Source organism: Teleopsis dalmanni, chromosome X (assembly GCF_002237135.1).
Source record: "Teleopsis dalmanni isolate 2A chromosome X, ASM223713v2, whole genome shotgun sequence".
Lineage (NCBI taxonomy): Eukaryota > Metazoa > Arthropoda > Insecta > Diptera > Diopsidae > Teleopsis > Teleopsis dalmanni.
The window spans coordinates 81,164,802-81,178,889 of NC_051848.1; the positions used below are offsets into that span (position 1 = coordinate 81,164,802).

Consider the following 14,088-nt stretch of genomic DNA (forward strand, 5'->3'; position numbering starts at 1 on the left):
TACTGTGTTAGTAGTTAAATTGTTACTTATAAAAACACAAAAAAGGTAAGGTTTGGTCTCTTAATCGTAGGAAGTAGTTGAATGACCTGAGCTAACTACTGGATAATACCTCAACAAATAAAAACAGTGAATTCGTCATTATAATTTATGCTAAAGTAAGAAAAGTTCCTAACTACTGTGTCAGTTGTTAAGTGGTTATTCAAAAATACAAAAAAGTTAGAGTTTAGTCTCTTAATCAGATAGAAACAATCAATTCGTGTCATTATAATTAATGCCCAAGTAGTAATAAGATAATCCCAAGTCTAATTTTAATATAAGCACAAATTTTAACTTAGTTTGATACCCCAATGCCTATTTACTTAATTGTCTTGTTTATTAACGGATTGAATTTAGTTCTAGTAGGATACACGTTTCAAAGCCACACGTATACTATAACCAAGTACCACTTATCACCCAAGTTGGAGTTTCGCCGTTCGTAAGAATGATAAAATGTTAGTAGTTGCAGTAACAATGAACCTAGTAGAAGTATACTACAACTTTTTACAACAATGTTTTCGCCATTGTTCCATTTCAACGAATCACAATTACTTTTCTAATTAATAAGCACGTTTCTCATTTCGGTGTTATCGCAACTGTGCTGGACTTTTGTATATTATAAAGAAACATAAAAACAGATTATATATTCTCATATTAACCTAATGTTTCGTTACTTTTTGCTAACATCTTCAGGGACAATACTTGATTATTGTCGATTGACATAATTTACAAATATCATCATATATCATCAGGGGATTCAATATAATAAATTTAAGGTATTGAATTGCATGATTTTGCAATTGATAAATTATTTCGACACTATACAAAAAATATATATATTATATATTTTTATAAAGAATTACCACATTTAGATTTTTCAACAATATATTTATTTAATTGAACTTGGTTTTCGCTTGAATCAAATGATTTATTATATAAGTAATTAATTGCTTTTTGTTTCTGATAGCATTTAAAGCTGATTTGTTTCATTTATGTCAAATATATTATATACTTGTAATATCTTCTTGTTGTTTCTTGTATGTTTTTGTACAGCATGTTTGGTATTTGATTTATACATTTTTGTACAACATTTATAAAAACAAAAACATTTTAAAAATTTTGAAATAAACATTTAAAACAATTTTACAGTTATCATCTAAAATTTTATAAAATATATGCAATTTCTGTTTTTTACCTTACATTTCAGTTTTTACCTTACATGCTGCATATATACATTTAAACTTATTTAAAGCTTCACTTATTTAACTTATTATGTACATGTGTTTTTCTTATTATTTGAAGAAATGAATAATAAAATAAAAAAATTATAGTTTAAAAATAATGTTAACAAAAATAATGTTAATTTAAGTTTAAAAATTAATAATTATATTAATAATTTTAATCGCGTAAAACTGTTTTTCCACAGCCTCTCTCACTTAAGAATTTTGTTCACGAACAAAACATAGTAATAATAGTAACAACAACCATTTGACTTAATAATAAATTCTATTAATGTAGGCAGCAGTATTAAAATTCTTCGTTGTCTTGACGATTAAATATTTTGAATCTCTTTCCATAGATTTGTTTTCAATGGGGGTTTTACTAAGGGTAGTGACATATTTTGGCATTCGTTTAGAAAGTTTTTTATACCCTGATAATAACTGAAAATAAAATAGAAAATATAGTAGATTTAACTTTTCAAATATAGTTAGTTTTAAATGCATGACAAAGCAACTTTAATTTTAACGTATATAAACATTCGTTTTAAAGTTTTTTAGAATATATACAAAAAAGTGATATTTACTTTAAAAGTACCTATATCCTTTGTTCATTTTGTATTGTTATTTTGCATATCATATGATTCTAAGCAATTTTATCGTTACGATATTGAAATTAATGATATTTCATATTGTTTCTTTGCCGATTATCTTGATCTTATTGTATTCGTTTATTGTATTCGCATATTTAAATACCCGTGCTTTGATTTTAGCTCTTTATAACCATATACAATCATATACAAAAAGTTCGAACAATTTCTAGCTGTGAGTTTTTTCTATATTAAAAATTAAGAAATCATTAATTTACTTATAATTTTAAAAGAAATTTAGATTAATGATTGTGTATACATCATTAACTATTCTGAAATGAGCACATTTGTGTTTATTTCAGAAAAGCGTTATTGATCTAACTGATGAAAATATACCGACTCGTCAGATAACGGATAAAATACACTTTAATGAAAATTGAATGCGTCTTTTTCTGAAAAAATACCGGGAAACTAGTCACAGACCGGGACAATTAAAGGATGACCGGCACATTGTTTCATTGGAATAGTCAGGAAACTGTCTCAATCTCAATCCAATTAAAAATATTTGGGCTTTAATAGAACTAAAGAAAACAATTAAAAATTTGCACTAAAACGTTACAGCAGAATATTAATGGCACTTTATTTAATACCATGCCCAACAGAATCCAAAGTGTTATTAGGGCGAAGAGGGCACTACAAAATTATAAATAATTGTTAAAAAATATTATTATTGTTGCTTTTGAGTTAAAATTAATAATTCATATATAAATCAGAATCGATCAGAATTAATTTATAAAGTACGAATATGAATTCATTTATATTCAAAGACAGAAAAATGCTTAATTAAAAATTATTTAAAATTTTTTATAACTTATATATGCTTCGTATGGGAGAATATGTCTACATATAAATAAAAAGGGGTTATTTTTATGATTTCGAGTTTAATGCATTATGTTAAAAAACTTTAAACTACGTTGCATATATATAGTTTGAGGTTTACAAAAGAAAAAACTCAAAGTTTTTTCAAAAGAAAAAACTCAAAAAATTAAGTAACTTTTGTATTAATCTAATTTTAATATTTGAAAAAAATATAATTTATTTTTATTTTATGGTTCAAACTTTTAATACTGTTGAGGATTTTTGTTAAAACTTATTAAAATAAATAAGTATTATAAAAAAATATTTTATTTGTATTGCTACAATCATAAACTTTCTTAAAATGTTTGTACCAGTCTTTTAAATTATGTTATTAGTAGTATATCGGTAATATCAATACTGGAAGTTTTTAACACTCGCCACTCATCCCTTTCCCAACTCCTAACTCCTATATTATAAATTTTTATTTTTCCTCTTATATTCCAATTGACAAGTTTTGTCATCCTTAAGTACTTGTAATCCAGCTTAACTTGGTCTATAACATTAACAACAACATGTTTTTAATAGGTGATATAAAAAATATGTTAGACGTGCTAAAATATATATATATATGTCTCAAATCAATCTTACCCATCTACAATCCATGTATCGTTATGTGAACCCCCAATAAACTCCAAAACGTATTTTTTTTTACTGCCACATTCTGTGTATAATGAACGCATCATACGAGGCGGAACTAAGGTATCAGCCATACCCGATAGAAACAAAAATGGCACCGAACTATTGCCTATTTTACCAATTGAATTAAACTGAAAAAAAAAAAATATGAAAAGCAATTAGAGTAATATATTGCACAGTATAATTAAAATAAAGTTATGTCATTTTAGATATGTTAATTAAATTTGTTTTTCCTGCCTTTGATGAATGTATTTCTTATACTTTTTTGAATTTGTTATTAACTTGTCTTTAAGTTTTTTATTAACATTTAGCTTAAAAAATTGAATAGATAATGTTATAACCAGCCCAATACACAAAAAAGCAGTACTGGAAACTGCGCCAATTATCGCGTGAACAGTCGTTTAAATATCGCACAGAACATTATTTCTGTCAAACGTACAAAAGGTTCTGTATTTCATATAGAAAGATTGAAGTTAATCGTCAACCAACTGATTGGACCTTATAAGTGTGGCTGTAGACCTGGCAAATTCACAATAGATCCAACATTCACAGGGCGCCAAGTCTTAGGAAAGACCCAAGAAAAAGAAATAGACACACACCATCTACTTGTCGATTTCAAAACCGCTTTTAATACTACGACTAGAAGCACTCTTGGTCTAATGGTAAATAAGGACAAAACAAAGTACTTTCTGTCAACAAACAAATATCTTCAGCGACTTGAGAACCACGCCACTGTTGAAAATTATGAATTCAAAGTTATGAAAAACTTTGTTTACTTTAAAACCACCGTAAACACCAAACTGACTTCAATTTAGAGATTCGAGCTAAGAACGTAATTGAGAAATAAAGCTGTCTCTCGACAAAAAAAAGCACGCTCCACAAATCTCTTATTATGTCTGTCCTGCTGTATGGTGCAGAAGCTCATACAATAATCAACAATGATAAAAAGGCGGTAGGATCACTTAAAAGAAAAGTTCGTCGCAAGATCTAAGGTCTTTTACGCGTTAGCAACGAATATTAAATTAAAAAGTATGAAAAGCTGTATGAGCTATACCGCGACATTGACATAGTTAAACACATAAAAACTCAGCGGCTTCACTGGCTTGGTCTTCTCGTGAGAATGGAAAAATTGTTTCGGCCAGAAAACCTTGTATGATTCAGTTCCGGTTTGTGAAATACGGTAGAACGATTGGAAGGTCAGAGTGCCTACCAACTGGCGACAGCAAGCCACTATTCGGGCTGGCTGGTGAGTCAACTGGACATGGCCAAGACTGACCCACTTCTGTAATGGTCAACTAAGTAGATAAGTAAGTTATAACTAGCTTTCAAAGTTTCAAAAGTCGACGGTTTAATTCAAAAAAAGCAAGAATAAATATACGAACGTTAATAACATTATGTCTTAATAAATAAATACAAATCCAAATAAATAAAATATAACTAATTTTGTTTTAATGACAACCCAAATAATAAATAAAAACTAAGCTCTATAAAAAAATGTGTTAACACCTTTGGAACCTAAAAGTATTACCTCTTGACTGACACATTAACTTAACTCAATACATTCTAGTAAGGCGGATATTAAATTATTCAAATTTCCTAAAAAATACGATATGTCAATTGATGTTATATTGTTTAGTTTTTTTTTAACACTTTTAGTAACACCGATCTTTTTATTTTAGCTGCCATATGCATTTGTACAGTTTTTTATCCATTATAGGTACAATTAAAGTTTCTTGCTAAAAAACACAATGTTTGTTTAATTATGAAATTCACTAGAATCCACTTTTTTTATTCGATCTGTAATAACGATTTCTTTATAAAATATATATATGTATCATATACATATGTATATATATATTTACTGCTTACGCTCAGTTAATATTACAAATCAATAATATTATCTATTTAAATGCATATGTTAATTATTTGTGACTAAACAATTTCAATGGTGTTTTTTTCAGGCTAATGGTCAAATTTTTTTTTATATTGTTGTTAAAAATATAAATAAAAATTAAGAAAAAAGAAATCACAATTTAATTTTGCAATAATTTTTATATTACGATATTTCGACTTTAGTCTAAAGTCATCATCAGGAAACTAAACATTATATTCAAATACTAATCAACATATTAATACATAGTGGTGGACTAGAGCACCTCCAAGAAGTATCGTTTACGATGATTATTTTCTTGGTGTAGAATTTTCACATTATTTTTGTTTTTAAGTTGGAATACAGTGTATTTCCAGATCTTAGTGTGATATTATAATTTGATTTATCATGAACATCAGATGTCAATATTTCGTTACAGAGTTTAGGAATATGTATAATGCTTTTGTATTTTATTATCCTTATTCCTAGTGTCATTCTGAAATTTGTTACAGTGTAAATAATATTTTTGATAATCTTTTCCACATTGGAAGAGGAGAAATCATTTCTCTTTAAAATTCTGCGAAATTCTTTTTGTAAATCATTATGGAATGTTGGATCGGTTAGATGTAGAGCTCTTTTTATTATATTTTTTGCTGTATTTTGCGCTACATGGTATGGATGGTTTGAATAATTGTTTAAATTCATTGAACTGAAGAAATATTAAAATGTGTAGATTTTTGTACCCTTCACACTATTGTAAATAAGAGTAACATTTAGTTTATGAAGATGTAATATTGCTAACGCGGTAAAGAAGTTGTTGGATGCTAAATAAGTCATACAAACTATATATATTTTCAATCAACATGAGACGAATTATTTTATCGAGGTCTATATATCTGCAATTAGTAGGGACAAAAACTATACACACAGACTTTTTGTATATCCAAACAGATGAAGCTGACAATTACCAGTCTATATCATATAATAGCCGCACATAATAAATACCAAGAATTAAGTTCCATTTTTCAATAATCATAGTAAGCTGCACTACTGCAGCTTACTGCATATCAGAAAGATATGCTGATTTAAGGTCCGTCATCAACTAAAAGACAAATAAATGATATGATTTCTTAGCCTAGTTAAAGCCTAGTATGGGGTAAAGATAAGCCCCCCAGCCATTATAGAGTAAAATTGCGTAATAGCACTATCTCAAGAAGAAGAATCAAGAAGATTCTCTTCTAACAATAAGTTTAGAAATTTACAGTAACACAATTGAATAAATATAAAAATTTTAATATAGTCTCTGTGTTAATTATTTCGTTTAAACACAGAAATATACGCTATAAATATATATATACATACACTGCATTTTACCTAAGTAGCACACTCAATATATTCAATTTCTTGTCTTTTTATCTTTCAAACAAATAAAAGAAAACTATCGGTTTTTAGTTCATATAATAATATATAATTACCATATTCTTAAATTATAATTATTTATATAACAATAAAAAAACTTAAATTTGTTGAATAATTATTAAATTTAGAGCTGGAAATCTAAAAAAGTATAGAAATACCAAATTGCATTTCATTTGAATAGCACATGTGGATAATAAACTAACCTGGAAACCACACATACTTAATAAGCGTAAAGCCTTAGGTCTCAAATTGCGAAACTTATTTTGGTTCCTCAGCGGAAATTCCAAACTGTCACTAGACAATAAGTTGCTTATATACAAAACTGTACTAAAACCTATATGGAGTTATGGAACCCAATAATGAGGTACTGCAGCAGACTCAAACTTGGCAATTATCCAGCGTTTTCAATCTAAAACACTACGAATGTTCGATCACAAATGCACCTTGGTATGTAACGAATGAACAGCTGCATAAACAACTACGTGTTCCGACAATCAAAGAAGAATCTCGAATTACAAAGAATTACGCTCATCGCATATATATGCATCCAAACCCGCTGGTTACACACCTGATGTCCCTCTCCAATACTTTTACAAAGCTAAAAAGAAAAACATCGAGGGACGTTTTAAATATGTATATGTAGGTCACGCACTTCTACTTTAATTATATATGGATATGTCACTGGATATAGTCCATACGTGCCTTTCTTTTTTAGATCGTAATAACTATTATTACGATTCATGTCAATATATATTACTTATTGTCATTCATACCTGACAGATTGTAATAAAATAAATGGATTATAAAAAAGAAAAAAAAAATTTGTACAGCACATCTTGGTTTCAGTCTCGTTTAAGCGGCGAAAATCATTACAATAATCATTTTTTTCAATAGATATGTGTATTTTAAATATTGTTTAACCATTTAATGTAATAAAAAAACTTGAAACAGCATTTAGCAATATATGGTACAACTGGACCTGGACAGGAAATATCATACAAAATTGGAAGAAGTAGAAAAATTATACACAATTTTATTCAAAATGATCCAAATTATGGAAAAATATGATAGGTCGTGTAAATAGCATTCCTAGCGATACAGATATGAAAGTGATTTTGCGGCAATCTTTAAATTCACATGATTCGGTTGAGAAAATTAGGTCAAAAGCTGGTGTCAAAACGAACAAATCTATCGTATGGCGCGTTATTTCGAAAGACGAACATGTAAAACAATTGAAATTAAAAAAAGCCATCATTTAACCCTATACATAGAGAGACTCAATAGACTTTTTTTCGTCTCAAAATGTCATGGATCAGGGAGTGATATCATGTTGTTTTCTCAGATGAAAAACAGTATAATTTGAAAGGACCAGATAGTTATAACTAATATTTTCATGCTTTGAGGAAAGAGACATTACAGTCGAATCGTTTGCACAGTCAAGTGTACGAAGTTATGGTTTGAAGAGTCATATCTTACTATGATACTTGCGAACTCCAATTCTCAAATGCAAATATGAACGCACAATCATACCTAAGAGTTCAAGAAAAGGCTTTTCCTCCTTTGGAAAATTTGTTTAATCATTTGCTCTGGACTTGCCAACACGACAACGCCCAAATACACACTACTCGTGTTGTAAAATCCTATGTTACATTGAGTCTAGAAATATTGCCATTCTGAACTGGCTACCATACTCTCCGGATATCAATATAATAGAAAATGTTTAGGCATGGCTGGCCAGAAAAGTTTACGAGTTTGAAGAACAATTTTCAACTAAAACTAGACTAGTTGAAGCTATTAAGTAAGCGTGTGCTTTTCTTAGAGCATGAAGTTGTTAAATATATTTAAAAAAAAATGTGCTATTCAAATGAAACAAAATTTATGTGTCATTTTTACACTTTTTTAATTTTTCAGCTCCGAATTTAATAATTGTTCAACAAATAAATTTTTTTTATTTTTATAATAAAAAATATTAATCCTACTATAAATACAAACTAGAAACCAATAGTTCTTTTTAAAGAGAAAAAAATTAATAATGTGGAGTGTGCTCTTCAAGTAAAACACAGTGATGTATATAACATATTAGCACTGCGAAAGGTACTGAACATTCGGTGTAGCCAAAACTAACTTCACTTTTCCATGCTTTCGTTAATAACATTTTATGATTATGATGACTTTTCAAAACAATTTAAATGAAAAATAAACATTAAAACAGTTACCTATAGCAATTGTGCAATTAATAGAGTTTATAGAGAACGAATACAAATAATTGTCTTATATATCAAACTATGTAAACGTTAACAATGTATTAAAGTAATGTAAGAGTTTGAAGAAATTTTATACCTAATAAAATTTAAGTTTAATTAAGGATGTTAGATATTAAAGCAATAATAATAAAAAAGAGTTTCTGAAACACAATTAATTGATTTTGAAAATGTATGACTAAGTATTCAATGTTATCACCATTTTTTAAAAAAAATGCATAAAGTTGCATTGTATCAATTTAATGAAAGAATATATATATACATATACATATATATATGTGTGTATATGTAATACATTCATTCTTATATACTTATATTCTAACGTCAATGGCTTGACTTCTGACCCTGTTAAAAATATACATTTAATTAAACAACAACCAATGCATTTAAATGTTACTATAAAAACTGATTGACTGCAACTTGAAGATAAAGTTTTTATATAATCACAACTTTGCTGATGTAACTTATGTAACTTTAATATTGTCTTATGTATCTTAATACTTAATTGATGGGTACTTACCTTATTTTTATAACAAAAATTTGGTATAAATCTAATTGTTGGATGCACTAATTCCACAGCCATTTCTGGAATACTAGTAAATGTATTCTCTACTATAGCACACATTATTTTCTGCCCATATACGGTATCAGATGCTACGTCAATAGCTACAGCTCCGCCTAACGAACGTCCAAAAACTACTATTTGCTTATGATCCAAATCATGACGTGTATATAAATAATCGATAGCAGCGCGTGCATCTACTGTAAGCCCATGTTCGGATGGAGCACCAGTCGACAAACCATAACCGCGATATTCAAGCATCAAAATATTACAATTTAAATTGTAAAAAATTCCCCAAACATTTTGCATACGATGGCCCATATTGCCGGCATTACCATGAAAAAATACAAAAGTAGGTACCATTTTGGAACGTTCCTCGGGTTGAGAAATCCAGAAAGCGTGCAACAACACTTTGTCCGGAGTACGTATATTAACGCTTTCATGTGGTAAATTATGCATTGTTGGTATCGGAATGTATATTCGCGAATTGGCTGGCATATCTGGATGATACAAAAGTATATCCTGGGCATAGTATAGCATACCTGGGATTTGTTGTCCAGTTATATGTGAATTTATTATTTTGAAATGTAATACTTACCTAATATAAAAGCGAAAAATGCTGCTAAAGTTAATATACCTCCATAAAAAATATAAAAAATAATACAAAGGAGTAGTGCTGCTAATGCAACTACCCACACTCCACGCGATTGTGGTAATGTTATTGGCAGTCCCTTAATAGTAGCAACCTCGCTTTCACTTTCTTGCGACATTCTAGATACAATAGATCTTTTCCTTCTTACAAGTAAGACTGTTTGAAATCAAATGATAAAATCCCAGCGTTAGCACATTTTTAAGCCGTTTCGTTTTGTTTGGTGAAATGACATGTTCATATTTTATACTATATACTGATTCGACACATTGTTAATCTGTGTCCTTTGTAGATATCTGCCACTGTCAAATTTTTGCTGACCGTGAAGTACTTCAGTAGTATTTGGTCTTTATATTAAAACTGATCTTAATTCTGCTTTGTTTGCAAAAAGTATAAACTTCCCAAAATTTTCGTTGTGAGTTAGGCGAGTTTTTTTAAAATAATAACTTTAACTTTAATTGAACTTAAATAGCTTCTCAAATTTTATTTAAATTAATAATTTTGATTCACAAATGTAATTCTAAAAATATAAGACTTTTAACTTAAATTTAATTAGGAAACATTTATTTACAATTAGTTGACATTTAATGTTGTTGGACTTGTAGTGGTGCCAGCACAAATATTTTTTATTATGTGTACAGGGGAGTTGACATATATCTGAACAAATGATTTTATAAAAATAAACTTTTTGTATGTTTTGTTAGCATTTATTGGTAATGTTAATAGTTTGTATTTGATTTTATAAAATTTCATTGCGTTTTTAATATATATATCTGATTTCACACTACATTACCACTTCACTTGTTCCACTGTGTAGTGTAAACGGGGTCATATTAATATGCCGCCTTAAAGGACATTCACATAGTATGGATTTATGAACTGTATTATAAACAACTATCAAAAATAATTTTCTTTTGTATCTTAAAGTGGTATTTTAAAACCATAAATTTAGAACAGGTAGAAAAAATATAAGATTATATATAACATTACATTACCATTCAACTCATTTAAGTAATTAACTCAATAATTATGTTATAATTATTCGTATTTTACATATAAAATTGTTCGCTATATATTAACTCAATTATTAAGTAATCGTGACTACTTGCGCGATTGTTGATAAAAAGAAATAGAAGATGTAATGTTAAATCACATTGAGAAACAAATTTCAAACATAAACAAATTTTTTTAATATAAATAAAAAATTCGAGTTGGATTTTTGTTATATAACACATCAGTCAATAAGACGCGTGACTAACTAAGAAAAATAAATTTTTTCTGCCAAAAATCGATTTTACTCATCAATATAATCTTCTTCAAGAGCAATACAATCATTCCAACGCTTCTCTAACTTCTCGATGCTGTGGTTGTAGAAGGATTTGTCTTTTACCTCAAAATAGGCTTCAGTTGCAGCAATTATTTCTTCATTCTTCAATAGGTTTCAGTTGCAGCAATTACTTCTTCATTTGAGAGATGAAGAAGTAAGCATTTTTTTGAGATCAGCGAATAGCCAGTAGTCGCTGGGGGCCAGATCTGGACTATATGGTGGATGAGGAAGCAATTCGAAGTGTAATTCGTGTAATTTTGCCATCGTTTTTATTGACTTGTGATATGGTGCATTGACATGGTGAAACAAAATTTTTTTCTTCGCCATATGCGGTCCTTAAAGTTTTTTTATAATTTCTGCTTTCAAACGATCCAGTAATGTCCTGTAATAGTTCCTATTGATGGTTTTTCCCTTTTCGAGATAGTCAATGAAGATTATATCATGTGCATCCCAAAATACTGAAGCCATAACCTTGGTATTTCATAAACGTCATATAGATTTGACAATGACAGCGTCATCTGCGTGTCAGTCGTCCGACTTATTGACTGATGTATTATATTGTGTATTATTTAATTATTAATAAAGCGTAAATAATTTGTTATTCAGTTGTGTTCTTTATTTAGAATTCTTTGTGACATTTGTATATTTGGACTTATATAATTTTATATATATTTGTTTTATCAAATGTTTAAAATTTTAACTTTCGATTTTACAACATATTTAATGATGTGCACTATGAGCATTGCAATTTATTTTAATAAATTAGTTCTAAAACTTGAAATAAAAGAATTAATTAGCATGATTGGTTAGTACAGTGAATGATATTAAGAGAAGAAAAACCTTACTATGTGTCCTTTATTGCAATTATGGTAATCAAAATAATTAACGCCAATTTAAAAACCTGCTTTCAAAAAATTGTAATACATCTATTAATTACAATTGTTCTGCTTAAAGGGACTATAATCTATTGTTATTTGAACAAATGAAAGTATTCCATTAAACAAAATAGTTGATCGATCTGGCTATTTTATTTAATTGCAATTAACCAATTATAAATATATGTAGTGCCTCTCCCACTACAAAGATGCCAAATCTTATAATTAATCTATTGTGACTGATTTTTGGAAGAAAATGGAAAACTTCAGTCAGCTATTTATTATTTACAACTGTTTCGATTGTTAATGAATAAATTTGAATATTTTAAAAAGTAATTTTATTAAAAAAATCTATGAAGATGACTAACAGGTTAGTAATTGTGAAGAAGCCAATTATTTATTAATGAATTTTTAATTTCTGGGTATATGTGTGTATATTTATATAAAAAACTTTTTTATAAAATTTAATCGTAAATTTATTTGAAATTTTCTTTCTTGTCATATGTTTAAGCACCAAAAGCTGTTCTACTGAAGCAATCATATCAAAAGAATACACCTGTCAATGAATCTAATACTGCTATACTGCTATAAATCTTCAATAACAATTTCATGCCTTTTATCGCCATTTCATTAATTTAAATTAATGCCATTTAGTCGAAAAAATGTAATAAATTTCATTTAATGGCGCATACTTATTAGGCTACAACTCAATTTAGATTTAGATTAAAGAGATCAGGAGATGACAAAAGAAATTACCGAAAATTAAAAGAATCGATTTTTAACTCATGTACATTAACTACACTATTATGTGATGTTAAACATACGTATTTATATATGTAAGCAGTGTGGGAGTTCGAGTAAATTGAGGGAAGTAGTAAATTATGTCGGTATGGCAGCGAATGTGGATATTTACCAGAATTTCGACTAGGGTAAATTAGGTAAAATAGATGTTACCATTGTGAAAATGTTATAAGGTGTTTAATAAATAAATAAATAAATTTGAAAACTTATAACCAAAAAAACAAATAAGTGCAATAAATAAATAAATAAATATTAACATAAGTACAGTGCAAAAAATCCCTTGGAAATTTTAATTTACTTTTTCTCAATTTATTGGAACTCGCACGCGGCCATAGTATATATTACATATACAAACCAAAATAACCTTATGAAAATATTGAACACTTGGTAACTCTATGACGTTGTGAACAAACTCACTGATTTTGACATTTACGTAGAAAGAGAGTCATTTAAATTGTCATATAAAGATTAAAAAAAAAGTGTAAGAAATCATAAAAATATTGTAAAAATAATTCATGTAAAAGTGAGTGATATAAAATTATAACACAATTTAAAAACACATTTATGCAACTGTGAAATATTTTGAATTAATAATACTCTTATTAAAATAATAGATCAAGAAACAGTAGTGAAAAACAATTATAAAACTCGAAAGATAAAGCAAACAAACTTGATAAGAAGCAAAGGACGGACAACGACATAATAAAATAAGGAGGTTGTCGTGTTGTTTTAAGATTGGTCAGGAAATTGCCAGCAAAAATAACAAAAACAATATATATTTGTTAGCTCATTAAATGATATAACTAATTAAACAATGTTGCATCAATTTGCAACAAAATTAACCGAGCAAAAAACTACCTCAACAATAGTAGAAGCACCAGTAGTGGCAGCAGCAGCAGCAGCAATACAAAGTGGGACAAATACAAA

At 28.2% G+C, this 14,088-nt stretch overlaps 1 protein-coding gene across 3 annotated transcripts; it reads right to left on the reverse strand.

Moving 5' to 3' along the window:
• Positions 1–1,396: 1,396 nt before the first annotated feature.
• Positions 1,397–10,650, reverse strand: LOC119689521 (protein ABHD13). 3 transcript variants are annotated; one of them, XR_005253443.1, is made up of 5 exons: positions 10,108–10,650; positions 9,468–10,051; positions 3,350–3,528; positions 1,852–2,089; positions 1,606–1,697 (listed from the first exon to the last, which is right to left on the reverse strand). XR_005253443.1 is itself a non-coding variant. In XM_038104358.1 (4 exons), exons 1-4 carry the CDS (start codon positions 10,277–10,279, stop codon positions 1,589–1,591), a joined length of 1,044 nt encoding a protein of 347 aa, XP_037960286.1. In that variant the 5' UTR covers positions 10,280–10,649; the 3' UTR covers positions 1,397–1,588. The 3 variants fall into 3 exon arrangements, 1 of the variants encoding a protein (XP_037960286.1); XR_005253442.1 differs by having other exon boundaries at positions 1,617–1,697; positions 1,841–2,089; XM_038104358.1 differs by lacking the exon at positions 1,852–2,089 and having other exon boundaries at positions 1,397–1,697; positions 10,108–10,649.
• Positions 10,651–14,088: the final 3,438 nt, after the last annotated feature.